Source organism: Dipodomys spectabilis, unplaced genomic scaffold (genome assembly GCF_019054845.1).
Source record: "Dipodomys spectabilis isolate Male_0828 unplaced genomic scaffold, ASM1905484v1 ptg000039l, whole genome shotgun sequence".
Taxonomy (NCBI): Eukaryota; Metazoa; Chordata; class Mammalia; order Rodentia; family Heteromyidae; genus Dipodomys; species Dipodomys spectabilis.
Window position 1 is genome coordinate 1,381,392 of NW_024870716.1, and position 25,875 is coordinate 1,407,266.

General features: G+C 51.6%; 1 protein-coding gene across 4 annotated transcripts in view; it reads left to right on the forward strand.

The window, feature by feature from the left end:
- Nucleotides 1–25,875, forward strand: part of Kmt2d (lysine methyltransferase 2D) — a 43,413-nt gene that overhangs the window by 9,133 nt on the left and 8,405 nt on the right. For 2 of the 4 annotated variants that reach the window (XM_042677667.1, XM_042677668.1), the window contains exons 12-48: nucleotides 35–1,143; nucleotides 1,604–1,717; nucleotides 2,062–2,172; nucleotides 2,710–2,814; nucleotides 4,292–4,473; nucleotides 4,654–4,818; nucleotides 4,913–5,022; nucleotides 5,123–5,170; nucleotides 5,770–5,991; nucleotides 6,201–6,320; nucleotides 6,407–6,511; nucleotides 6,736–6,866; nucleotides 7,245–7,392; nucleotides 7,594–7,659; nucleotides 8,046–8,156; nucleotides 8,345–8,482; nucleotides 8,581–8,665; nucleotides 8,886–9,127; nucleotides 9,226–9,299; nucleotides 9,498–9,548; nucleotides 9,672–11,483; nucleotides 11,599–11,781; nucleotides 11,859–11,995; nucleotides 12,227–14,145; nucleotides 17,675–17,798; nucleotides 17,907–17,991; nucleotides 18,097–18,163; nucleotides 18,283–18,515; nucleotides 18,611–21,535; nucleotides 21,672–21,812; nucleotides 21,936–22,103; nucleotides 22,254–22,413; nucleotides 23,966–24,041; nucleotides 24,218–24,393; nucleotides 24,491–24,621; nucleotides 25,470–25,602; nucleotides 25,693–25,820. In XM_042677667.1, coding sequence (XP_042533601.1) covers nucleotides 35–1,143; nucleotides 1,604–1,717; nucleotides 2,062–2,172; nucleotides 2,710–2,814; nucleotides 4,292–4,473; nucleotides 4,654–4,818; nucleotides 4,913–5,022; nucleotides 5,123–5,170; nucleotides 5,770–5,991; nucleotides 6,201–6,320; nucleotides 6,407–6,511; nucleotides 6,736–6,866; nucleotides 7,245–7,392; nucleotides 7,594–7,659; nucleotides 8,046–8,156; nucleotides 8,345–8,482; nucleotides 8,581–8,665; nucleotides 8,886–9,127; nucleotides 9,226–9,299; nucleotides 9,498–9,548; nucleotides 9,672–11,483; nucleotides 11,599–11,781; nucleotides 11,859–11,995; nucleotides 12,227–14,145; nucleotides 17,675–17,798; nucleotides 17,907–17,991; nucleotides 18,097–18,163; nucleotides 18,283–18,515; nucleotides 18,611–21,535; nucleotides 21,672–21,812; nucleotides 21,936–22,103; nucleotides 22,254–22,413; nucleotides 23,966–24,041; nucleotides 24,218–24,393; nucleotides 24,491–24,621; nucleotides 25,470–25,602; nucleotides 25,693–25,820 — 12,035 coding nt within the window. Of the gene's footprint in view, nucleotides 1–34; nucleotides 1,144–1,603; nucleotides 1,718–2,061; nucleotides 2,173–2,709; nucleotides 2,815–4,291; nucleotides 4,474–4,653; nucleotides 4,819–4,912; nucleotides 5,023–5,122; nucleotides 5,171–5,769; nucleotides 5,992–6,200; nucleotides 6,321–6,406; nucleotides 6,521–6,735; nucleotides 6,867–7,244; nucleotides 7,393–7,593; nucleotides 7,660–8,045; nucleotides 8,157–8,344; nucleotides 8,483–8,580; nucleotides 8,666–8,885; nucleotides 9,128–9,225; nucleotides 9,300–9,497; nucleotides 9,549–9,671; nucleotides 11,484–11,598; nucleotides 11,782–11,858; nucleotides 11,996–12,226; nucleotides 14,146–17,674; nucleotides 17,799–17,906; nucleotides 17,992–18,096; nucleotides 18,164–18,282; nucleotides 18,516–18,610; nucleotides 21,536–21,671; nucleotides 21,813–21,935; nucleotides 22,104–22,253; nucleotides 22,414–23,965; nucleotides 24,042–24,217; nucleotides 24,394–24,490; nucleotides 24,622–25,469; nucleotides 25,603–25,692; nucleotides 25,821–25,875 lie in introns of all 4 variants that reach the window. The other 2 variants (XM_042677669.1, XM_042677671.1) reach the window with 2 other exon arrangements.

Consider the following 25,875-nt stretch of genomic DNA (forward strand, 5'->3'; position numbering starts at 1 on the left):
ACATCTAATCTAAGCTGTTCTTTTTCTCCCCCAGATCCTCTTCCTCCTCCACTCTCACCCATTATCCCAGCTGCGGCCCCACCTGCCCTGTCTCCTTTGGGGGAGTTAGAGTACCCCTTCGGTGCCAAAGGGGACAGTGACCCTGAGTCGCCATTGGCTGCCCCCATCCTAGAGACACCTATCAGCCCTCCACCAGAAGCTAACTGCACTGACCCTGAGCCTGTGCCCCCAATGATCTTTCCTCCATCCCCAGGCTCCCCAATGGCACCCACTTCTCCCATCCTGATGGAGGCCCTTCCTCCACCATGCTCGCCGCTCCTTCAGCATTCCCTGCATCCCCCCAACTCCCCTCCTTCACAGTGTTCCCCTCCCGCTCTTCCACTGTCCATTCCCTCCCCATTGAGTCCCATGGGGAAGGCAGTGGAGGTCTCAGATGAGGTTGAGCCGAATGAGATGGAGACTGAAAAAGGTCCAGAACCTGAGTGCCCAGCCTTGGAACCCAGTGCCACCAGTCCTCTCCCCTCCCCCATGGGAGACCTGTCCTGCCCTGCCCCTAGCCCTGCCCCAGCCCTGGATGACTTTGCCAGTTTAGGGGAAGATGTAGCCCCTCTGGATGGGACTGATGTCCCTGGTTCACAGTCAGAGGCTGGACAGACCCCTGGCATTTTGGCTAATGAACTTAAAGGTTCCCCTGTGCTCCTGGCCCCTGAGGAGCTGGCCCCTGTGACCCCTATGGAGGTCTATGGCCCAGAATGCAAGCAGACAGGACAGGACTCATCCTGTGAAGAGCAGGAGGAGTCCCGTGTACCAGTGGCTCCTACACCACCTACTCTCATCAAATCTGACATTGTTAATGAGATCTCTAATCTGAGCCAGGGCGATGCCAGTGCCAGTTTTCCTGGCTCAGAACCCCTGCTAGGCTCTCCTGACCCTGAGGGTGGTGGCTCCCTGTCCATGGAGCTGGGGATATCTACAGATGTCAGTCCAGCCCGAGATGAGGGCTCCCTGCGGCTATGTACCGACTCGCTGCCAGAGACTGATGACTCACTCTTGTGTGATGCTGGGACGGCCATTGGTGGAAGCAAAGCTGAGGGGGACAAGGGGCGGCGGCGCAGTTCCCCTGCCCGTTCCCGAATCAAACAGGTGAGGGACTGTCTAGCTGTTACCTGAGGTCAAGGTCATGCACTGTCAGGTACAGTTCTGTGCCACAGACTGGTACCCTCACACGTGGTTTACTGAAGCCTAAACTGACTCAGATCCTTTAGTTCAACTTGTTTACTGAGGAGACCACTGATGATAAAAGCAAGTGATTTACCTAGCTTCATGATTGCACAGTAATAGAAATGAGACCACAAACTTGGGTTTCTCAAGTCATTTTTTTATGTTTTGTGCTATGTTAGCTACTCTTCTTGGGAGAGGGATATGGGTCTGGGGTTGGAGCTCTCTACTTGTTGATTATTTCAGCTTTTTTTTTTTTTTTCTGTTTCAGTGAGACTTCTAGGTTGTTTTTGTTTTCTCATACAGTATCTGTTTGTCTTTTTCCTTCCCTCCAAGACTATGAATCCAACATTTGCTTCTATAATTGTCCTCTTCCTTTACTCAGGGGCGTAGCAGTAGTTTTCCAGGAAGACGGCGGCCTCGTGGAGGAGCTCATGGAGGACGTGGGAGAGGACGGGCCCGGTTAAAATCAACCACTTCTTCCATTGAGACTCTGGTAGTAAGAAGAGGCTTCCCATCCTCTAGACATGCTTCACATGGCCCCTTCAAAATTCAGCCCTTAAATTCTGCCAGTTCCCTATTTATTTGCTGTCTACTTGTTAGCCTAGGTCCTGCCTGACTAAGTCTATACTGTGTACTTGGCCCCTAGGCTTTTCTGAAGTCTCTGCCATTGAGCACGGTCCCAGTTAGAGAGCTGGGGGTTTCTTTTGCTGCTTAGTCTTAGTGTCTGGCCTTCTTAGCCAGGAGTTCATACCTCCTTCCCCAATACCAAAGAGGAAGTTAGCTTAGTTGGAGCAGACTTAACCTTCCTCACTTTTCTTTCCACAATTCTCTGTCTATAAGGTGGCTGATATCGATAGTTCACCCAGCAAAGAGGAGGAGGAAGAAGATGATGACACCATGCAAAATACTGTGGTTCTTTTCTCCAACACAGACAAATTTGTTCTAATGCAGGTACCATATTTCGCTAGGGCAGTCCCATTCTTGGCAGAGAGAGTTGACATACTAATCGTGTGTGTGTGTGTGTGTGTGTGTGTGTGTGTGTGTGTGTGTATTGATGGGAAGGTAGATGGGAAACTCAGGGATTACTTTTGGGGCCACTAGTTAATGAGAAAGCAGAAAATGAATCAATGAATTAATCCCACATAGCAATAGTATCAAAACTTGTATCACCCAGGGAGCCTAGAATAATCTTGGAACTGGTAGAAATTTGTACTTTCATAACTATCATTTGAGCAGTCTTCTCCATCTTCATGTAATTTTTTTCTTCCATGTACCCATGTCAGAGTTCAAATTACCTGATCAAAGACGCAAGCTGCATAGGGAGGCACAGTTCTCTGGTTGTATAGGAAGTATAGAGTTCTCTTAAGTGTCTTAATGTTGTGGGATGTGCTTCTGACCTCTAATCTCAGAGTAGTGTTGTAGGACTTGGCTGTGACGACAGGGTAGGATGAGACTTGATTAGATGTCCATATTTCTGTGTTTTCCCAGGATATGTGTGTGGTATGTGGCAGCTTTGGCCGGGGGGCAGAGGGCCACCTCCTGGCCTGTTCACAGTGCTCTCAGTGCTATCATCCTTACTGTGTCAACAGCAAGGTGAGTTCAGGGCCCAATGACACTGGGGAACAGAGTCATTACCCTAGTGCCCTGTTCTGGCCACACTACTTTTTCTTATAGCGTATATTAATTGTACAAATGAATTTCATCGTTATACTTCCATACATGTATGTAACTTATTTGATCGAATTATCTGTCCCCCCCCCCCCCCAGTACTGGAGCTTGAATTCAGGATCTTGATACCTTACTTGGCTTTCTTACTCACACCTGGTACTCTGTTACTTGAGCCATACCTCCAGTCCAGCATTTTGCTGGTTAATTGGAGATGGAATCTTGTAGGATTTTCTACTTGGGATGCCTTTGAACTATGATCTTTTAGGTTTTAGCCTCCTCCCTATTACTTCTTAAAGTAAATGTGGCTTCTGGAAGTCTTTCATAGTCCATAATGATTATCAGACTTATTGTAGGGAGAAATGCTTTGGAACTCAGCGAATACTTTATAATTTTTATGGTAAACAAAATCATGATATAACTCAGTCCATCATAAATAATGACAAATCCAGGTGCTAGTGGCTTAATTCTATAATCTTAACTACTCAAGAAGATGAGATCAAAGGGTCAAGGTTTGAAGCCAGCTCATGCAAGAAATTCTGTGACACTTACCTCCAATTAACTATCAAATCCTCCAGTAGAGCTGTGGCTCAAGTGGTAAAGTGCCAGCCTTGAGCAAAGAAGCAAAGGGACAGCTCCTAGACCCTGAGTTCAAATGCTAGTACTGGCACAAAACAAAACAAAACAAAAAGCTACTAGTTGAAGATACATACAGTATATACTGGAAATGGAACAAAATCAAAACCATAAGGCATATCCACAAAGGGAAAGCCGTGTATTTGACCTAAGCATGAGTTGTCATTTTAGGGTTTCAATAGTACTATTAGGTGAGTTAATCTACTGCTAATAATCACTAACTTGTATTTAATTAACAGGTTCTAAGAGTTCAGAAAATTTAAGGAAATACAGGTAGCTGTGTCCCCAGTATTGTCAGGCACACATGGTTAAGTGACGTTGTTATTCCCCTCTCAAGATGAGGCAGTAGCTAGTGAGGCTGTTCTGTGATCAGCAGACACCTCTGGAAACCTGTTTTTATTTACTTATTTTTTATGTATTTATTTTTTGGCCAGTCTTGGGGCTTGAACTCGGCCTGGGCACTGTCCCTGAGCTTCTTTTGCTCAAGGCTAGCACTCTATCACTTGAGCCACAGCACCACTTCCAGCTTTTTCTGTGTATGTGATACTGAGGAATGGAACCCAGGGTTTCATGTATGCTAGGCAAGCACTGTACGTACCACTCAGCCACATTCCCAGTCTGGGAACCTGCTTTTAGAACCACCGTTTTGTTGGTGAGAGTTCTCTATAAACCTCCCTCTGTTGAGTTCTGGTTTTGGGCTTCTTCCAGCCTGATAAAAGTTCTGCCCCCCACCCCCTCCGCCCCTGAGGTATTCTGTCTTCCATACCAGATCACCAAGGTGATGCTGCTAAAGGGATGGCGTTGTGTGGAGTGTATCGTGTGTGAAGTATGTGGCCAGGCTTCCGACCCTTCACGCCTGCTGCTCTGTGATGACTGTGACATTAGCTACCACACATACTGCCTGGATCCCCCACTGCTCACTGTGCCCAAGGGCGGCTGGAAGTGCAAGTGGTAAGGAGACCTGGGAGCTTCCAAGGAGGTTGAAAGGATAGAGTGTCTGGATCTTGCATACATGACAGAGGCTGTGTTTAGGAGGCTCAGCTGCTTGTGTAGTTATCAGTGGGAACTCCTCCAGATTTGGATTCCTTGGGTAGGTTAGGTGCTAAGAGTCTTTCTTTCTGCCCCTACCAGGTGTGTGTCTTGTATGCAGTGTGGGGCCGCCTCCCCTGGCTTCCACTGTGAATGGCAAAATAGTTATACACATTGTGGGCCCTGCGCTAGCCTGGTGACCTGCCCTGTTTGTCATGCTCCATATGTGGAAGAGGACCTGCTAATTCAGTGCCGCCACTGTGAACGGTAGAAGCCACCCTTTACCCCTTTAAGTCAGCCTTACTCCACACTGTCAGCCTGGCATTACCTGTGCTCATCCTCCTTCGTCCACTCTTCCTAGGTGGATGCATGCTGGCTGCGAGAGCCTCTTCACAGAGGATGATGTGGAACAGGCAGCTGATGAGGGCTTTGACTGTGTCTCCTGCCAGCCCTATGTGGTAAAGCCTATAGGTGAGTACCAAGAATTTGGAGGAGGAGGAGGAGGAGACAAGGTAGTTGTTTCTGGCTTAGGGACAGTGCCTCAAGTTGCCATGGTTTGTCTTTTCCACAGTACCTGTTGCCCCACCAGAATTGGTGCCTATGAAGGTGAAAGAACCAGGTAAGTTAGGGAAATTTTGAATGCCAAAAACTAGATAAGACTTTAGGTACCATTTCTTCTAGTTCCAACACATTCCAACTTCATCTCCTCATTTTAAAGGAGAACTAAGGCCCAAAGAGGTTGAACGGCCTGCCCAGTTTCAATGTCACCTAGGAAGTGAGTGGCAAGTTAGAACCAAGACTTTGAGTTTCCTGGACACTCTTCCTTTCACCAGGCAACAGGATTTCTTCACTACCAGCAACTCATCTCTAGAGAGCACGTCTCTTCTCAGTGAAGGGGAATAGGGCTATCTCCTCCATCAGGATGCAGGCACTACTTCTGGCATCTGGGACACTGTGTGCCAGAATTCAGCAAGTAGCATCCTTCTTGTCCCCTGATAGGGAATCCTGAGCAAAGCCAGGCTTCTAAAGTAACAGATCCTGCGTGAATCCCTTGAGTCACTGATGAAAACTCAGGCCTTAGCCAGTGCCCCTTGGTGGCTTAAGGTCAAGCTGGACTTTCTGTCACTGCTTTTATATCAACTGAGAACATAGGCTGAAATTTGGGGTCCTTGTTTCCGTGGGCCTCCATCCAGAGATCACATTCTTTCCCCTTGTCAGAGCCCCAGTACTTTCGCTTTGAGGGTGTGTGGCTGACAGAAACTGGCATGGCTGTGCTGCGTAACCTGACCATGTCACCACTGCATAAGCGGCGCCAGCGGCGAGGGCGGCTTGGCCTTCCAGGAGAGGCAGGGCTGGAAGGTTCTGAACCCTCAGATGCTCTTGGTCCTGAAGACAAGAAGGATGGAGAACTGGACACTGATGAGCTGCTCAAGAGCGAAGGTTGGGCCAGGGAATCTCAGGAAGAGGCAAAGCATGTGGGAGTTGGGATGTTGGGTGGGGGCTGCATTACCACTCTTGCTCTCCCCACCAGCATTGTTTGTCTTATCCAGTTGGCTCTGTGGCAAGGTACTGGTCTTACTGGTCTCCGTCTGGCAGGATGACAAGTTAAAGGGCCTATGTCTCTGATCTGCCTCTTTCACCACATACAGGTGGTGTGGAGCACATGGAATGTGAAATTAAACTGGAGGGCCCCGCCAGCCCTGATGTGGAGCCTGGCAAAGAGGAGACTGAAGAAAGCAAAAAACGCAAGCGCAAACCTTATCGACCTGGTAAGCTCCTGGGGTGAGGAGGTTGGGTGGTAAAGGGCAGTTCACCAGGTCCCCAGCAGCTTCTCACGAGTTCTGCCTCCTCATAGGGATTGGTGGCTTTATGGTGCGACAACGGAAATCTCACACACGCGTGAAAAAGGGGCCTGCTGCACAGGCGGAGGTGTTGAGTGGGGATGGGCAGCCCGACGAGGGTGAGACGGGTGAGGGCACCAGTGGGACCTGGGAGATGGTGGGGGTCACAGAAACCATGGGGCATTGCCAGGGAGGTTTGGGCTGGGGGCTCACTGCGGCAGTCAAGAGAGTGGTGGACCTAGCTAGCTTTGGGGAAAAGAATAGACTGAAAATGATTCCCAATGGAGTTGGGCACAGCATGCTCTATCCCCAGGGAGCCTGATCCACTTTGCTCTGTCTATAGTGATGCCTGCCGATCTGCCTGCAGAGGGCTCTGCAGAACAGAGCCTTGCTGACGGGGATGAGAAGAAGAAGCAGCAACGAAGAGGGCGCAAGAAGAGCAAACTAGAGGATATGTTCCCTGCTTACCTGCAGGTGGGTCTTGAGTTCCAAAGGTTTCAAGGGGGTGAGGAGGGGAAGAAGTGGAGTTATGGCTCAAGTGGTAGAGCACTCACCTTGAGCTGAAGAGCTCAGGGACAGTGCCCCAGCCCAGAGTTCAAGCCCCATGACCAAAGGGGGAAAAAAAAAAATCTTGGGCTAGGATGGTGGCTCAGTGGTAGAGTGCTTACCTTGCATGCATGAGGCCCTGAGTTTGATTCCTGAGCATCACATAAGCAGAAAAAGATGGAAGTGGCACTGTGGCTTAACTGGTTGAGCGCTAACCTTGAGCTGAAAAGCTGAGGGACAAGATTTGGGGGAAGTATCAGTGCCCATAGGGCATCAAGAAACTGTTTCTCCTGATTCTTCCCACAGGAAGCCTTCTTTGGGAAAGAGCTGCTGGACCTGAGCCGGAAGGCCCTTTTTGCAGTTGGGGTAGGCCGACCAAATTTGGGACTAGGAACTTCAAAACCCCGGGGAGATGGAGGCTCAGACAGGAAGGATCTCCCTACATTGCAAAAAGGTTAGTTATGTGGAGATGAAGTGGTGTGAAGAGATCCAGCCTGCCTCTTGCTCAGGAGCTGACAAAGGTGTCTGGAGGAGAAAGGGACTGGGTCTCTATGTGTTAAGGGTAGGCCAAGGGCCCTGACCTGTGAGGTTAGGGACCCATTGTGAGCAATGGATATTGTGTATCACTGATTGGAGTGGAAACTGTTGCTTGTAGGAGATGATGGTCCAGATGCTGCAGATGAAGAGTCACGTGGTCCTGAAGGCATGGCTGATACACCAGGTAAGAATCAATGGGGGAGGGGCTGGGAAAGTGGCTCAGTGGTAGAGTGCTTGCCTTGCATGCATGAGGCCCTGGGTTCGATTCCTCAGCACCACATAAGCAAAAAGAAAAAAGCCGGAAGTGGTGCTGTGGCTCAAGTGGTAGAGCGCTAGCCTTGAGCTGAAGAGCTGAGGGACAGTGCCCAGGCCCAGAGTTCAGGCCCCACGACCGGACCACCCCCCCCCCCAAAAAAAAAAAAAAAAAAAAAAAAGAATCAATGAGGGAAATATGTCCTGACTTGGCTTTGCATCTACCAGTCTGTTCTTCCCCTGGAGGCTAGACACTGTTCTTTGCCCTGCTGTGCTTCATGGTGGGCTTGGCTGATGGGTTTTTCTTGGCAATTGCAGGACCTGAGGATGGGGGTGTAAAGGCATCCCCAGTACCCAGTGACCCTGAGAAGCCAGGCACCCCAGGTGAAGGGATGCTTAGCTCTGACTTAGACAGGATTCCCACAGAAGGTGAGACTGAGAAGTCTTCTTCAAGGGTCCCCCTTTGGAACGCAGAAGGTCCTAACTATGGGACTGATCTGCATAGCTTTCATGGGGAATCCTGACCATCCCTTCTGGCTGTGACCATTTGTACATCTAAAGTGTCCTGTGAACCTCTTAAGTCTTCCTCAGCAGTGTCCTTGATCATTTCCCCATAGAACTACCCAAGATGGAGTCCAAGGACCTACAGCAGCTCTTTAAAGATGTCCTGGGTTCTGAACGAGAGCAGCATCTGGGTTGTGGAACTCCTGGCCTAGAAGGGAGCCGTACACCACTGCAGAGGCCCTTTCTCCAAGGTGATAAGACAGAGAGAGTGTCTTGAAGACTGCTGTGGTTGAATTTGTTCCCTAAGTAGCTACTTACTTCCTTTTCTCTGATACTGTCCTTTTTATAGGTGGACTCCCTTTGGGCAATCTATCTTCCAGCAGCCCAATGGATTCCTATCCAGGCCTCTGCCAGTCTCCCTTCCTGGATTCTAGGTTGGTATCTGCACTCAACTTCTAGGGGTAGTCCCTGTTGTCCCTCCCCTCCAGCCTGGTTCCTACCTTGCCTCCTAGATCACTGTAGTGACTGCTGCTCCCATTCTCTTGTTAGTGGCCACACTGTTGAGGCAGGGCAGTGGCCTAGGTCTCTGGGCTGTTTGTCTAGGGTGGGTTGTGGCATCCCTACCCCCTGTGACTCTCTGCCCCTGCGCCCCAGGGAGCGCGGGGGCTTCTTTAGCCCAGAACCCGGTGAGCCAGACAGCCCCTGGACAGGATCAGGAGGCACCACACCTTCCACACCTACCACCCCTACCACAGAGGGTGAGGGCGATGGGCTCTCCTATAACCAGCGGAGTCTACAGCGTTGGGAGAAGGACGAGGAGTTGGGCCAGCTCTCCACCATCTCGCCTGTGCTCTATGCCAACATTAACTTTCCTAATCTCAAGCAAGATTATCCAGGTACCTGTGGGAAGAGGGCGAGAGAGACACTCTGGGAGCTTAAAAGGTGGAGGGGTCACCTGCTGAGACTTCTCTAACTCAGACCTTTTGCCTTCCAGACTGGTCTAGCCGTTGCAAACAAATCATGAAGCTCTGGAGAAAAGTTCCAGCTGCTGACAAAGCCCCCTACCTGGTAAATCAGAAAAGAGCATAAGCTATCCTGGGAGCCAAAATGGAGGGATATGTCCCTAGGGCATTCACCCTTAGTGCCGTAAAAGCAACTGGGCCTGGGGGACAGGCTTCTGAGCAAGGAGTTTGAGTAACACTGTAAAGGATGAGGGTGGGATTGAGATGTGAGTGCTAAGCCATACATGTGTCCTGTGTCCCTCAGCAAAAGGCCAAAGATAACCGAGCTGCTCATCGCATCAACAAGGTGCAGAAGGTGAGTGGAGTTTGGGCTGGTCCAAGCCATCAAGGTTAACAACTGGGTGGCTTCTTTATAGGGGGAGAGTGTGGGTCCTGCCTCTAAGTGTCTGATTGCTTTGTGCTTGCTCTCATCCTGTAGCAGGCTGAGAGCCAGATCAACAAGCAGACCAAGGTGGGCGACATAGCCCGTAAGACTGATCGACCGGCCCTCCATCTCCGCATCCCTCCCCAGCCAGGGGCACTGGGCAGTCCGCCCCCCGCTGCGGCCCCCACCATTTTCATTGGCAGCCCCACTACCCCCGCCAGCTTGTCTACCTCTGCGGATGGGTTCTTGAAGCTGCCAGCGGGCACGGTGCCCGGCCCCGACTCACCTGGTGAGCTCTTCCTCAAGCTCCCGCCCCAGGTGCCTGCCCAAGTGCCTTCGCAGGACCCCTTTGGACTGGCCCCTGCCTACGCCCTGGAGCCCCGCTTTCCTGCAGCACCACCCACCTATCCCCCTTATCCAAGTCCAACTGGGGCTCCCACACAGCCCCCGATGCTGGGTGCCTCATCTCGCCCAGGGACTGGCCAGCCGGGGGAATTTCACACCACCCCACCTGGCACCCCTCGACACCAGCCCTCTACACCTGACCCCTTCCTCAAACCCCGCTGCCCTTCACTGGACAACCTGGCTGTGCCTGAGAGCCCAGGGGGAGCAGGAGGCAAAACTTCCGAGCCCCTGCTCTCACCCCCACCTTTTGGGGAATCCCGGAAGGCCCTAGAGGTGAAGAAGGAAGAGCTTGGGGCATCCTCTCCTAACTATGGGCCCCCAAACCTGGGCTTTGTTAATTCACCCTCCTCAGGCCCCCACCTTGGTGGCCTGGAGTTAAAGGCACCTGATGTCTTCAAAGCCCCCCTGACCCCTCGGGCATCTCAGGTAGAGCCCCAGAGCCCAGGCCTAGGCCTACGGCCTCAGGAGCCACCCCCTGCCCAGGCTTTGGCCCCTTCTCCTCCCAACCACCCAGAGGTCTTTCGCCCTGGTCCCTACCCTGACCCCTATGCTCAGCCCCCATTGACCCCTCGGCCCCAACCCCCGCCTCCTGAGAGCTGCTGTGCCCTACCCCCTCGCTCATTGCCTTCAGACCCTTTCTCCCGAGTGCCAGCTAGTCCTCAGTCCCAGTCCAGCTCCCAGTCACCACTGACCCCTCGTCCTTTGTCCACTGAGGCTTTCTGCCCGTCCCCTGTTACCCCTCGTTTCCAATCCCCTGACCCTTATTCTCGCCCACCCTCACGCCCTCAGTCCCGTGACCCATTTGCCCCATTGCATAAGCCACCTCGGCCCCAGCCCCCTGAAGTTGCCTTTAAGGCTGGGCCTCTAGCCCACACTCCGCTGGGGGCTGGGGGCTTCCCAGCAGCCCTGCCCTCAGGACCAGCAGGTGAGCTCCATGCCAAGGTTCCAACTGGGCAGCCCCCCAGTTTTGCCCGCTCTCCTGGGACAGGTGCATTTGTGGGTACCCCCTCTCCTATGCGTTTCACTTTTCCCCAGGCTGTAGGGGATTCTTCCCTAAAGCCCCCTGTCCCACAGCCTGGTCTCCCTCCACCCCATGGGATCAACAGCCATTTTGGGCCTGGCCCCACCTTGGGCAAGCCTCAAAGCACAAACTATACAGGAGCCACTGGGAACTTCCATCAGTCGGGCAGCCCTCTGGGGCCCAACAGTGGGTCTTCAGGGGAGGGCTATGGGCTGTCCCCACTGCGCCCCACATCTGTTCTACCACCACCTGCACCGGACGGATCCCTCCCCTACCTGTCCCATGGAGCCTCTCAGCGGGCAGGCATCACCTCTCCAGTTGAAAAGAGAGAAGACCCAGGGGCTGCAATGAGTAGCTCTTTGGCAGTACCTGAACTCCCCAGTACCCAGGATCCAGGCATGTCCACCCTTAGTCAGACTGAGCTGGAGAAACAACGTCAGGTAAGTGAACATCCTGGAGCTGAGTGGCCCCCTGTCTGCCCCTACCCCGTCTATGCCAGCCCCATCTGTGGTCAGAAGGTAATGGGATTGCTTCTCTTTTCTGTTCTCTGCACAGCGCCAGCGATTACGGGAGCTACTTATTCGGCAGCAGATCCAGCGCAATACCCTGAGACAAGAGAAGGAAACAGCGGCAGCAGCTGCGGGTGCACTGGGGCCCTCGGGCAGCTGGGGTGCTGAGCCCAGCAGCCCTGCCTTTGAGCAGCTCAGTCGAGGCCAGACCCCCTTCACTGGGACCCAGGTAGGTAGACTGGCAAGAGATGTTGGGGCCAAGATCCTGAAGGTAGCCTTACCTTCATCTATACTTCTGACTTCTAGGACAAGAGCAACCTTGTGGGGTTACCCCCAGGCAAGCTAGGTGGCCCTGTCATGGGATCAGGGGCCTTCCCCAGCGATGATCGTCTCTCCCGGCCACCTCCATCCGCGACACCTTCCACTATGGATATGAACAGCAGGTGAGGCTCGAGGAGGTTCCTTGCAGGGTAAACCAAAAGATCCAGTTTTACCAACATTGCATGTCCCCTCTGATTTTCCCCTTGCACTGATCCTTTCCTGATGTCATTTACTCTTCCTCCTCATTCCTTCCCCCTCACTGTTTTCATTTGGTCCTTCCTCACTGCCCTAAGCCCCTGTTCTAGTTCTCCATCTTGATTTCATCTCACTGACTTACTGCATATTTCTTCCAGGCAACTGGTAGGAGGCTCTCAGGCCTTCTATCAGCGCACGCCCTATCCTGGGTCCCTGCCCTTACAGCAGCAGCAACAGCAGCAGCAGCAGCAGCAGCAACAACAATTGTGGCAGCAACAGCAGCAGCAGCAACAGCAGCAGCAGCAGCAACAACAACAAGCAACAACAGCAACCTCTATGCGACTTGCTATGTCTACTCGCTTTCCATCAACTCCTGCACCTGAACTTGGCCGCCAAGCACTAGGCTCTCCCATGGCAGGAATTCCTGCTCGCCTGCCAGGCCCTGCTGAGCCAGTTCCTGGTCCGGCTGGTCCTGCCCAATTCATTGAGTTACGACACAATGTACAGAAAGGACTAGGACCTGGGGGGTCTCCATTTCCAGGTCAGGGTCCCCCTCAGAGGCCTCGTTTTTACCCTGTAAGTGAGGACCCTCATCGACTGGCTTCTGAAGGGCTTCGTGGCCTGGCAGTAACAGGCCTTCCCCCACAAAAACCCTCGGCCCCACTGGCTCCTGAATTGAACAACAACCTCCATGCAACCGCACACACCAAGGGTCCTGCCATGCCAGCTGGCTTAGAGCTGGTCAGTCGGCCCCCATCAAGTGCTGAGCTTGGCCGCCCCCCTCCTCTGACCTTGGAGACTGGGAAATTACCCTGTGAAGATCCTGAGCTGGATGATGACTTTGATGCTCACAAGGCTCTAGAGGATGATGAAGAGCTCGCTCACCTAGGCCTGGGTGTGGATGTAGCCAAGGGTGATGATGAATTGGGTACCCTGGAAAACCTGGAGACTAATGATCCCCACCTGGATGATCTGCTCAATGGAGATGAGTTTGACCTACTGGCGTATACCGACCCTGAGCTAGACACTGGGGACAAGAAGGACATCTTCAATGAACACCTAAGGCTGGTAGAGTCAGCAAATGAGAAGGCTGAGAGAGAGGCTCTGCTTCGGGGGGTAGAGCCAGGACCCTTGGGCCCCGAGGATCGCCCACCCCCTGCCACTGATAACACAGAGTCCCGCCTGGCATCTGTGCTCCCTGAGGTGAAGCCCAAGGTAGAGGAGGGTGGACGTCATCCTTCCCCTTGCCAGTTCACCATTACCACCCCCAAGGTCGAGCCAGCATCTGCTACTTCTCTTGGCCTGGGGCTGAAGCCAGGACAGAGTGTGATGGGCAGCCGGGATACCCGGATGGGCACAGGGCCATTTTCCAGCAGTGGGCACACAGCTGAGAAAGGTCCCTTTGGGGCCACAGGAGGCCCACCAGCTCACCTACTAACTCCCAGCCCACTTAGTGGCCCAGGAGGATCCTCTCTTCTGGAGAAGTTTGAGCTGGATACTGGGGCCCTGACTTTGCCTGGTGGGCAGACAACATCTGGGGATGAATTGGACAAGATGGAGAGCTCACTGGTAGCCAGTGAGTTGCCCCTGCTCATTGAGGACCTGTTGGAGCATGAGAAGAAGGAGTTGCAAAAGAAGCAGCAACTTTCAGCACAGCTACAGCCTGCCCAACAGCAACAGCAGCAGCAACAACATTCCCTGATGTCCACACCAGGTCCTGCCCAGACCATGCCTTTGCCACATGAGGGCTCTTCTCCCGGCTTGGCTGGGCCTCAGCAGCAGCTTGCCCTGAGTCTTGGAAGTTCCCGACAACAAGGATTGAGCCAACCATTGATGCCAGCACAGGCGCCACCTCATGCCCTCCAGCAGCGGCTGGCCCCATCCATGGCCATGGTGTCCAACCAAGGGCATATGCTAAGTGCGCAGCATGGGGGCCAGGCAGGCTTGGTGCCTCAGCAGAGCCAACAGCCAATGCTAGCACAGAAGCCCCTGGGCACCATGCCACCTTCCATGTGCATGAAGCCCCAGCAGCAAGCCATGCAGCAGCAGCTGGCAAACAGCTTCTTTCCAGATACAGGTAACATCAACTCATAGCATAGTTGAGTTACTAAGAATTGATCTTTGTTATTAGTAACCTTAAGCCCTAGTAAAGAGAGCGAGAGCCGGGCGCCGGTGGCTCACGCCTATAATCCTAGCTACTGAGGAGGCTGAGATTTGAGGATCACGGTTCAAAGCCAGCCCGGGCAGAAAAGTCCGTGAGACTCTTTATCTCCAATTAACCACCAGAAAACCGGAAGTGGCGCTGTGGCTCAAGTAGCAGAGCGCGCGCCTTGAGCTGAAGAGCGCAGGGATAGCGCCCACGCCTAGAGTTCAAGCCCCATGACTGACCAAAAAAAAGAGAGAGGACACAAAAGAGGTTTGGCTAAACACCAAAGCTAGTGTAGTTAAGAGCATGGTAGCTTTTAAGAAGGGAAGTGACAGGCTGGCGTTGATGACTGTAATCCTAGCAGACGTCAGCCTGGACAGGAAAGTCCATGAAACTCTTTATCTCTAATTAAACTACCTGAAAACCACAAGTGGAGCTGTGGCTCAACCTGGTAGAGTGCTAGCCTTGAGCAAAAAAGCTCAGGGCCCGTACCCAGGCCTGCCGTGAGTTTAAGCCCCATAGTGACCAAAAAAAGAGGGGGATGAGGGTGGCAGAGTGACATTTCTGACATGTAGCAGGCATTCAGATATCTGAATAAACTAATGGAATGAATGAATGAAACCTGATCAGCAAAGGCTTTGTCACTATGGTCAGGCTGGAAGTTTAGGACTTGGAAAAAAAGAGGTAAAGGAAAATCAATCCAGGTAAGTGAAAAGGTGGAGATTGTTTTGGCCTCACTTGGGAAAATCTGTGGAATGTTTGGAGATGAGTGAAGTAGTGTAGAGAAGTGAGGCTGGGGGCTGGGAATGTGGCTCATTGGTAGAGTGCTTGCCTCGCTTGCTGATTGCTCAGCAGCACATAAGCAGAAAAAGTTGGAAGTGGTGCTGTGGTTCAAGTGGTAGAGTGCTAGCCTTAAGCTGAAGAGCTGAGGGACAGCGCCCAGGCCCAGAGTTCAGGTCCCACGACTGACAAAAAAAAAAAAAAAAGTGAGGCAGTTGATTTTGGAAAGAACTAGAAGCCTGTGGGTTTGGCTTGAGTGGTAAAATACTAGCTTAGCTAGCATGAAACCCTGAGTTCAAACCCCAGGACTGCCTAAAAAAAAGTAGAGCCATATTGTGGAAGACCAATTATAACATAGTTATAGTAATTACTATTTGACAAGCAGTGCTTTATCCTCATTGTCTATTTTTATCATCTCAACAGACTCATTAAATAGGTAAACTGTTCTCTTTGATTACAGAGAAGAAACAGTAAGTAGCAGACTAGATCTGATTACTGGTAGTTTTCTTAACTGCCTCACAATTCTGGACCAGTGAGATGGGTTAATCCATTAGAATGTGGAGAATCAGTTAAATTTTCTGAGCAGTGTAGTGAAGCTATCTATAATAAAGTACATAATTTTAGGAAGATTTTATTTGGAGAAATGGCTATTTATCTGTCTAATCTATCTCTATCTGTGCCAGTCCTGAGTCTTGAACTCAGTACTTGGGTGCTGTTCCTGAGCTTTTTTGCTCAAGGCTAATGCTCTACCACTTGAGCCACAACTCTACTTCAAGACTTTTTGCTGGTTAATTGGAGATAAGAGTCTCATGAGCTTTCCTATTGTGGCTGGCTTTGAATCATAATCTTCAGATTTTTGTCTCCTGAGTAGCTAGGGCTATAGTAGCTAGGTGCCATTGGCACCTAGTCATTGTCATAGCCTTCTCGGCCGCCTTCTTCCTCTTCCTCCTCCTCCTCTTTACTTCTTCTTCCTCCTCCTCTTCCTCTTCTTCCTCCTCCTCTTCCTCTTCTTACCTCTTCCTTCTCTTTCCTTCTTCTTTCTTTCCTCCTCCTCCTCTCCTCCCTTCTCTTCTTTCTTCCCTCCCCCCCCTTCTTGTCCTCCTCCTCATTCTCCTTCTTTTGTCAGTCATGGGGTCTGAACTCTGGGCCTGGACGCTGTCCCTCAGCTCTTCAGCTCAAGGCTCTACCACTCTACCGCTTGAGCCATAGAGCCACTTTCTGGCTTTTTCTGCTTATGTGGTGCTGAGGAATTGAACCCAGGGCCTCATGCATGCAAGGCAAGCAATCTACCACTGAGCTATCTTCCCAGCCCCTTCTTACTCTTCTTATTATTTTGTGGTGCTGGTACTGGGGTTTGAACTTAAGACCTTATCTTGATCAACTTTTTCACTCCACTCTTTTTTTTTTTTTTTGCAGCCGTGGGGCTTGAATTCTAGGCTTGGGTGCTGCCTCTCAACTCTTCAGCTCAAGGCTAGCGCTCTACCACTTGAGCCACAGCACCATTTCTGGCTTTTTGGTGGTTTATTGGAGATAAGAGTTTTATGATCTTTCCTGCCTGGGCTGGCTTTGAACCAAGATCCTCAGATCTCAGCCCCCTGAGTAGCTAGGATTACAGGCATGAGCCACCAGCACCTGGCTTTTACTCCACTCTTTTGCTTACTGTTGGCGGTCTACACTGGAGCCACATTTCCATTTTTAGTTTTTTGCTGGATAATGGGAGATAAGAGTCTTGTGGATTTTCTTCCCCAGCTGGCTCCAAACCATGATCCTCAGACCTCAGTCTCCTGAGTAGCTAAGATTATAAGTGTGAACCACCAGCACTATTTTTTGTTGTTGTTGTCTTTAAATTTTATTTTATTGTAAGGGTGATTAATGTACAGAGAGGTTACAGTTACATAAGTAAGGTAATGAGAACATTTCTTGTTGAACATTGTTACCTCTTCCTTGTGTCCTCCCACCTTTCCTCAACCTGATTCCCCTCCTCCCCTTTTTTTTGAGACAAGGTCTCACTGTGTAGCTAACGCTGACTTGTAACTTAGGATCCTCCTGTCTCAGCTTCTCAAGTGCTAGTATTGTAGAGCTAGCCACCATGCCCAGCTTTGCTTCTCTCTTAAAACACAAACATAAAACCAGCAACAAAAAAAATAGGACTGATAGAACAATAAGTTATTAGGTAATTCCTTTTTGTGTCCCAAACAGCTCTACATCTAGGGCTTTGCCAGAGTGCACACATTCTTGGATTCTAGGTACTCTCTTTGCACTAAGTATACTACTTTGATAAGTACTTTTCACTTCATAGAGTGTACCCACATTCTTGTTATGCATAGTTCTCTATAGCTCCATTAGGTAGGCTGACTAGGGATCCTGATCTGTATCAAATAGAGTTAAACTGAGGCCCAGAGTAGTAAAGTGATGTCAATCTGTTAACAGATATTTACTGACTCTTTTCCTTGTACGGTGCAAGGAAAAACAGGACCACATATCCTGGGAATAATAGAGCTATATCACCAGGCTATCAGGCTCCTAGTTTAATGGCCCTTTTGCTGGGCTGTGCCATTGTTCTGTGTGCCTTGGTGAAAGTCAAGATGTTAGAACAAATAGGAATCATACAATGAAGCATTGATCCCCCCCCTCAAAAAAAAAACAAAAAAAACAGCTCATTTGGTTCATCCCTTGCCAGATCTGGACAAATTTGCTGCAGAAGATATCATTGATCCTATTGCAAAGGCCAAGATGGTAGCTTTGAAAGGCATCAAGAAAGTGATGGCTCAGGGCAGCATTGGAGTGGCACCTGGCATGAACAGGTAAGACTGGGATGTGGTGAAGCTGGCACTTCTCTTTCCCAGCCATATTTCCCTTCTTGACTTTGCCTTCTCCAACACTTAATCCTCCATGCTTTTTATGAACTGCAGGCAGCAAGTGTCGCTGCTAGCTCAGAGGCTTTCTGGGGGATCCAGCAGTGATCTGCAGAACCATGTGACTCCTGGAAGTGGGCAAGTAAGTGATGGTGGTGGAGTAAGAACTTAGGTATTTCGCTGTAGGGATGCTGTTCTTAGGACCTGGCATGGAACAATGACCTTTTAGCAGTTTCTCTCATCACAGGAGCGGAATGCCAGTGATCCCTCCCAGCCTCGTCCCAATCCACCTACTTTTGCCCAGGGAGTGATCAGTGAGTATAAGGCATAGAAGGAAAGAGTGCACGGAAGTTGTTAGAGAACCTATATATATAGAGAGAGGGATCAGAGTCACCATTTTTTCAGGTCTTGACATCCCCATTTTGTCTCTTAGATGAGGCTGACCAGCGGCAGTATGAAGAGTGGTTGTTCCACACCCAGCAACTTCTACAGATGCAGCTGAAGGTGCTAGAGGAGCAGATTGGTGTGCACCGTAAGTCCCGGAAGGCTCTGTGTGCCAAGCAGCGCACTGCCAAAAAGGCTGGTCGTGAGTTCCCTGAAGCTGATGCTGAGAAGCTAAAGTTGGTTACAGAGCAGCAGAGCAAGATCCAGAAACAACTTGATCAGGTAGGGGAAAGCAAACTTCGGCTTAGCACCCAGAATCCAGGCACAAGAGATGGCATGGGTGGGCAGGCTCTAGACTGACTTCTCTGATCCTCCAGGTCCGGAAACAGCAAAAGGAGCACACTAACCTTATGGCAGAATATCGAAACAAACAGCAGCAGCAACAGCAGCAGCAGCAGCAGCAGCATTCGGCCGTACTGGCTCTCAGCCCTTCTCAGAGTCCACGGCTACTCTCAAAACTCCCTGGCCAGCTACTTCCTAGCCATGGGTTGCAACCACCACAGGGACCCCCAGGTGGGCAAGCCGGAGGTCTTCGCCTGCCCCCTGGGGGTATGGTCCTACCTGGACAGCCTACTGGCCCCTTTCTCAACACAGCCCTCGCCCAACAGCAGCAACAGCAGCATTCTGGTGGGGCTGGATCATTGGTTGGCCCCTCAGGGGGCTTCTTCCCTGGTAATCTTGCTCTCCGCAACCTGGGACCTGACTCAAGGCTCTTACAGGAAAGGCAGCTACAGCTACAGCAACAGCGTATGCAGTTGGCCCAGAAACTGCAGCAGCAGCAGCAACAGCAACAACATCTACTAGGACAGGTGGCAATGCAGCAACAGCAGCAGGGTTCCGGAGTACAGGCTAACCAGGGCCTAGGTCCCAAGCCCCAAGGGCTTCTGCCTCCCAGCAGTCACCAGGGCCTGCTAGTCCAGCAGCTGTCCCCCCAACAACCTCAGGGTTCCCAGGGCATGCTAGGTCCTGGCCAGGTGGCAGTGTTGCAGCAGCAGCAGCAGCAGCAGCAGCAACACCCTGGAGCTTTGGGTCCTCAGGGCCCTCACAGACAGGTGCTTATGGCGCAGTCCCGGGTACTGAGTTCCCCTCAGCTAGCACAGCAGGGTCATGGCCTTATGGGACATCGGCTGGCTACAGGCCAACAGCAGCAGCAACACCAACATCAACAGCAGGGATCCATGGTGGGGCTTTCTCATCTTCAGCAAGGCCTGATGTCACACAGTGGACAGCCCAAACCAAATGCTCAGCCTCTGGGCTCCTTGCAGCAGCAGCAGCAGCAGCTCCAACAGCAACAACAACAGCAGCAGCTCCAACAGCAGCAACAGCAGCAGCTCCAACAGCAACAGCAATTCCAACAGCAGCAGCTTCAACAACAGCAGCTTCAGCAGCAGCAATTTCAGCAGCAACAACAGCAGCAGCAGTTTCAACAGCAGCAACAGCAGCAGCAGCCATTGCAACAGCAGCAGCAGCAGCAGCCATTTCAACAGCAGCAGCAGCAGCAGCAGCAGCCATTTCAACAGCAACAGCAGCAGCAGCAGCAGCAGCCATTTCAACAGCAACAGCAGCAGCAGCAGCAGCAGCCATTTCAACAGCAACAGCAGCAGCAGCAGCAGCAGATGGGCCTCTTGAACCCTAGTCGAACTTTATTGTCTCCTCAGCAGCAGCAGCAGCAGCAGCAGCAGCAGCAGCAGCCACACCCACAGCAGGTGACCCTTGGTCCTGGCATGCCAGCTAAACCTCTTCAACACTTTTCTAGCTCTGGAGCCCTAGGCCCAACTATCTTGACGGGCAAGGAACAAAACACTGTAGAGACGGCTCTTCCTTCAGAGGTCACGGAAGGGCCCTCACCACATCAGGGAGGATCATTAGCAATGGGGACTCTACCTGAGCCAATGGCTGTTGAACCAGGGGAGGTAAAGCCCTCCCTCTCTGGGGATTCACAACTCCTGCTGGTCCAACCCCAGGGCCAGCCTCAACCCAACTCTGTGCAGGTGCAGCCACCTTTGAGGCTCCCAGGACAACCGCAGCAGCAAGTTAACTTGCTCCACACAGCAGGTGTAGGAAGCCATGGGCAGCAGATGGGCAGCGGATCATCTTCTGAGGCCTCATCTGTGCCCCACCTGCTGGCTCAACCCTCTGTTTCCTTAGTGGAGCAGACTGGGTCAGTGGCCCAGAACCTTCTGGGCCCTCAGCAGCCCCTTGGGCTAGAGCGACCCATGCAGAATAATCCAGGGCCACAGCCTCCTAAACCAGGACCTGTCCCCCATTCTGGGCAGAGTCTGCCTGGGGTTGGAGTCATGCCTACAGTGGGTCAGCTTCGAGCACAGCTCCAAGGAGTTCTGGCCAAAAATCCACAGTTGCGGCATTTGAGTCCTCAGCAGCAGCAGCAGCTACAGGCACTCCTGATGCAGCGGCAGCTGCAGCAGAGTCAGACAGTACGCCAGACTCCACCCTTTCAGGAGCCTAGTACCCAGCCATCTCCTCTTCAGGGCCTCTTGGGCTGCCAACCTCAATCTGGGGGCTTCCCTGGATCTCAGACAGGTCCTCTCCAGGAGCCAGGGGCAGGGCCTCGACCTCAGGGCCCATCCCGGCTCTCTGTCCCACAAGGAGCCTTATCCACAGGACCAGTCCTTGGTCCTGTCCATCCCACACCTCCACCATCCAGCCCCCAAGAGCCAAAGAGACCTTCTTCACAATTACCTTCCCCCAGTTCCCAGCTCACCCCCAATCATCCAGGGACTCCAAAGCCCCAAGGACCAACCTTGGAGTTGCCCTCTGGGCGGGTCTCACCTGCTGCTGCCCAGCTTGCTGATACCTTCTTTGGCAAGGGATTGGGACCCTGGGACCCCCCAGAAAACCTAGCAGAAGCTCAGAAGCCAGAGCAGAGCAGCCTGGTACCTGGGCATCTGGAGCAGGTGAATGGACAGGTGGTGCCAGAGGCACCCCAACTCAGCATCAAGCAAGAACCTCGGGAAGAGCCATGTGCCCTGGGATCCCAGGCAGTGAAGAGGGAGGCCAATGGGGAGCCACTAGGGACACCAGGTACCAGCAACCACCTCCTGCTGGCAGGCACCCGCTCAGAGGCTGGGCATCTGCTCTTGCAGAAGCTTCTTCGGGCAAAGAATGTGCAACTCAGTGCTGGGCGGGGGCCTGAGGGACTGCGAGCTGAGATCAACGGGCACATTGACAGCAAGCTGGCAGGGCTGGAGCAGAAACTACAGGGTACCTCCAGCAACAAGGAGGTGAGTACTGTGCTGAGAGTGACAGACAGTGGGGTCTGGAGTGATGGGAGGCAGAGCCATCAGGTCAGGGTCAGGCAGAGCAGGTGAGGCCTGTGAGGGTGAGGGCGGCAGTATTCATAGGGCTTATCTGGCTTAGGATGCAGCAGCGAGGAAGCCATTGACACCGAAGCCCAAGCGGGTACAGAAGGCAAGCGACAGGTTGGTGAGCTCCAGAAAGAAGCTGCGGAAGGAGGACGGGGTCAGGTCCAACGAGGCCTTGCTGAAACAGCTGAAACAGGTGACCCCCAGGAGCCAGTCCCTTGGTACCATCCCAGGATAAGGGACACCCTGTCCCCCAGCTGTACAGTGACAGAGATGCAAATGTTGCAGGTTTCCAACTTTGTCATCTTGCCCCTCATAGGAACTCTCTCTGCTGCCCCTGACGGAACCTACCATCACTGCCAATTTTAGCCTCTTTGCTCCCTTTGGTAGTGGCTGCCCAATCAGTGGGCAGAGCCAGCTGAGGGGAGCCTTTGGAAGTGGGGCACTGGCTGCCAGCTCTGACTACTATTCCCAGCTGCTCACCAAGGTCAGAAAAATGGCAATACCTTTTGGGAATGGTGAAGTTTTGGGGAGGTGGGGGCAGAGCTGCAGACTGGAGGAAATTGTAGTATGGGGCCAGGAGATTATACCAGTCTCCCTATGCCATCTTGCACACAACACCCACCCCACCCCTCAGAATAACCTGAGTAACCCGCCGACACCACCCTCGTCGCTGCCCCCCACCCCACCCCCATCGGTGCAGCAGAAGATGGTGAACGGTATCACTCCTTCTGAAGAGCTGGGGGAGCACCCCAAGGACGCGGCCTCTGCCCGAGACACAGAAGGAGCCCTGAGGGGTAAGTGAAGAGCCCACTTTCCTTTCCCAACTTGGTGGCTGGGGTGGGAGTAGCTTAGCGTCCAGTGACAGGATAGGCTGTCCAGGTGGGAAGGGCCTCATCAAGACTGATGGCATTTTTTTGAGAGGGCAAGGATAGGCTTCTAGAGTCGGAACAAAGACAACTGGGGAGGTTGGTGACAAGGAGAAACTTTGTGTGGAAGGAACAGTCCTGCTTTCTTGAGTGCGGAGTTGTACTCTGACCTAGATTTGAACTCTGCTATCTGAATATATTTATCTGTGTTATTTTAGTCAAGTAAATTGATTGACTTGGTGTGAGCCTCAATTTTCTTTCTATAAATTGGGTATTCTAATGTTTATCTCATAGAGCCATTAGATTAAATACTGACTGTACTTAGCTAGGTGTGGTGGTACATTCTTGTAATTCCAACACCCAAGAGACCAAGCGAGGCACAAGAATCATCAAGTCAAGGCCAGTCTGGGCTATAGTAAGACCCCAGCTTAAACAAGAGAAAAGGATGAAAGTGGTGCTGTGGCTCAGGTGGTGGAGCACTAGTCTTGAGCACAGAGAGGCTTGGGGACAGGGCCTAGGCCCTGTGTTCAAGCCCCAGGACTGGCAAAAAAAAAAAAGTGAAATTGACAAAAGGAGGACTGGGAATGTGGCTTAGTGGTAGAGTGCTTGTCTAGCATGCATGAAACCCTGGGTTCAATTCCTTAGTACCACATACACAGAAAAGGCTAGAAGTGGTGCTGTAGGTCAAGTGGTAAAGTGCTGGCCTTGAGCAAAAGAAGCTCAGAGACAGTTCCCAGGCCCAGAGTTCAAGCCCTAGTACTGGAGATAGAGAAGGGGGCTGGGAAAGGGGGGGACAGGGAGGGAGAGAAGGAAAGCCAGGTGCTGATGGTTCATGTTTGCAATCCTAGCTACTCAGGAGGCTGATATCTGAGGACACAGTTCAAAGCCAGCCTGGGCAGAAAAGTCAGACTAATCTCCAGTTAACCACCAGAAAACCAAAGTTGTAGAGCACTAGCCTTAAAGAGCTCAGGGCCAATGCTAGTGGCTCATGCCTGTAATCTTAGCTACTCAAGAGACTGAGATCTGAGGATCACATTTGGAAGACAGCCCAGGAGAAAAGTCCTTGAGACTCTTATCTCCAATAAACCATTCAGAAAAAGCCAGAAGTGGCTCTGTGGCTCAAGCACTAACCTTGAACACAAAGAAGCTTGGGAACAGTGCCCAGGCCCTGAATTCAAGCCCCAGGACCGGCAAAAAAAAAAAAAAGAAGAAGAAGAAAAAAGAAGAAAGAGCTCCCAGGCCCCAAGTTCACGTCCTACAACTGACAAAAACAAAAAGAGAAAAAAAGATACCTAAAGCCCAGTAACTGCCACACTAGAAAGACTCTATAAATAAAGCTTGTCTAACCCAAACTGGTAGATGAACAGATGGTCAATCATATTAATGCTGAACTAGATCTCATGCTAGTTGATCCTGGAATATTGGTGTGAAAATGCCATCCAGTATGACCCCAACTTTTCTCTCCATTCCTACACTTCAGATGCTTCAGAGGTGAAGAGTCTAGACTTGCTGGCCGCTTTGCCTACACCCCCTCACAACCAGACGGAGGATGTCAGGTGAGAGTGGGCCTAAAAATGTGGGTACGGAATAGGGTAGAGGACAGGGTGGCTTTATTTTTTTCTGGGCCAAAGGCAGAGGCAGATTTCAAGTAAGGCTGTAATACCTGCTAATGTCTACATTTGGGAGAAAAACCACAGGGCTATACTAACAGATGTCTCCGCTTATCCTGTAGGATGGAGAGTGATGAGGACAGTGATTCTCCTGATAGCATTGTGCCAGCTTCATCCCCCGAGAGCATCCTGGGGGAGGAAGCCTCCCGTTTTCCACAGCTGGGCTCACGCCAGTGGGAGCAGGACAACCGTGCTCTTTCACCCGTCATCCCCATCATTCCTCGGGCCAGCATCCCAGGTGTGTGCTCTTCTGAAAATGAGCCAGAGTTGTCTGAACCCAGGGATGAGTGGCGGAAGGAGGCAGCAGAGTCTACATGAATTCTTTTCTCATTCAGTCTTCCCAGATACCAAACCTTATGGGGCCCTCGACCTGGAGGTCCTTGGAAAGCTACCTGTCACAGCCTGGGAGAAGGGCAAAGGAAGTGAGGTGTCAGTCATGCTGACAGTGTCTGCGGCTGCAGCCAAGGTGTGTCCTGGGGAGCCCAAGGGAAACCTGGCCAAGGAGCAGTTCCTGGAGTTTGCTTGGATAAAAAGAGTTTCAATAGTACATAGTGTTTGTGAAAGCCTGGGCTAGCGGCTATGGAATGAGGGTAAATGAAGCATGGTCCCTTCCCTCCAGGGGCTCATCTTGTAGAAGCAAAGACAAACAATTCAACAGTGTGTTTCAGTGTGACAAATGCTACAAGATAGTTCTTTCTCAGTCACAGCTGGCAGAACACTGCTGTTTTTGAACATGAGCAGGGTTTTGTGGACAAAGAAAACTGGAAAACCTGGTTAAAACAACAGCACCATTTTTATCCATTTTTATTTCTTTATTTCTACAAGACCACCCCTCGTTTTTCAAACATTGGGTGAACTCCCAAATTGTGAATAGAGAGAGGATTATTTCCTAAATTCTTGTTTTGTTTTTGCCCGTCCTGGGCTTGAAACTCAGAGCCTGGGCACTTCCCTGAGCTTCTTTTGCTCAAAGCTAGCATTCTACCACTTGAGCCACAGCCCACTCCTGGCTTTTTCTGTGTTTATGTGCTACTGAGGAGTTGAACCCAGGGCTTCGTGCATGCTAGGCAAGCACTCTACCACTGAGCCACATTCCCAGCCCCTAAACTCTTGTCATTCCCTTCCTGTGGGAGCTCCTGTGGGTATCCACAGTGGTTTGGGCAAGGCTGCTATAAGATAGGTGAGATCTGGAGTGGCATGGACAGCACGAGCTAACCACTTGGGCAGTGGGTTCCAAGTGTTGTTGTCCCCACCCAGTTCATGATTACTTCAAACACTGCTGACTTGTCTCTCCCATCCCTTTGTCCACCTTAACAGAACCTGAATGGTGTGATGGTGGCAGTGGCAGAGCTACTAAGCATGAAGATTCCCAACTCCTACGAGGTGCTGTTTCCAGACAGCCCTGCTCGAGCAGGCATTGAGCCTAAAAAGGGGGAAGCTGAGGGTCCTGGTGAGTAGGGCAAGAGAGTACCTTGGGATTGGAGGAGGGAAGGGTTCCACCCCTTCCTTTCTATAGGTTCTGACCCCTTCTTTTCTGTAGGTGGGAAAGAAAAGGGTTTGAGTGGGAAGAGCTCAGACACTGGCCCTGATTGGCTGAAGCAGTTTGATGCAGTGTTGCCTGGTTACACTCTTAAGAGCCAGCTAGACATCTTGAACCTCCTCAAACAGGTGAGTTTAGGGGAGGAGGGAGGATTGTGAGGCAGGGCAAAAAAAGTACAAGATT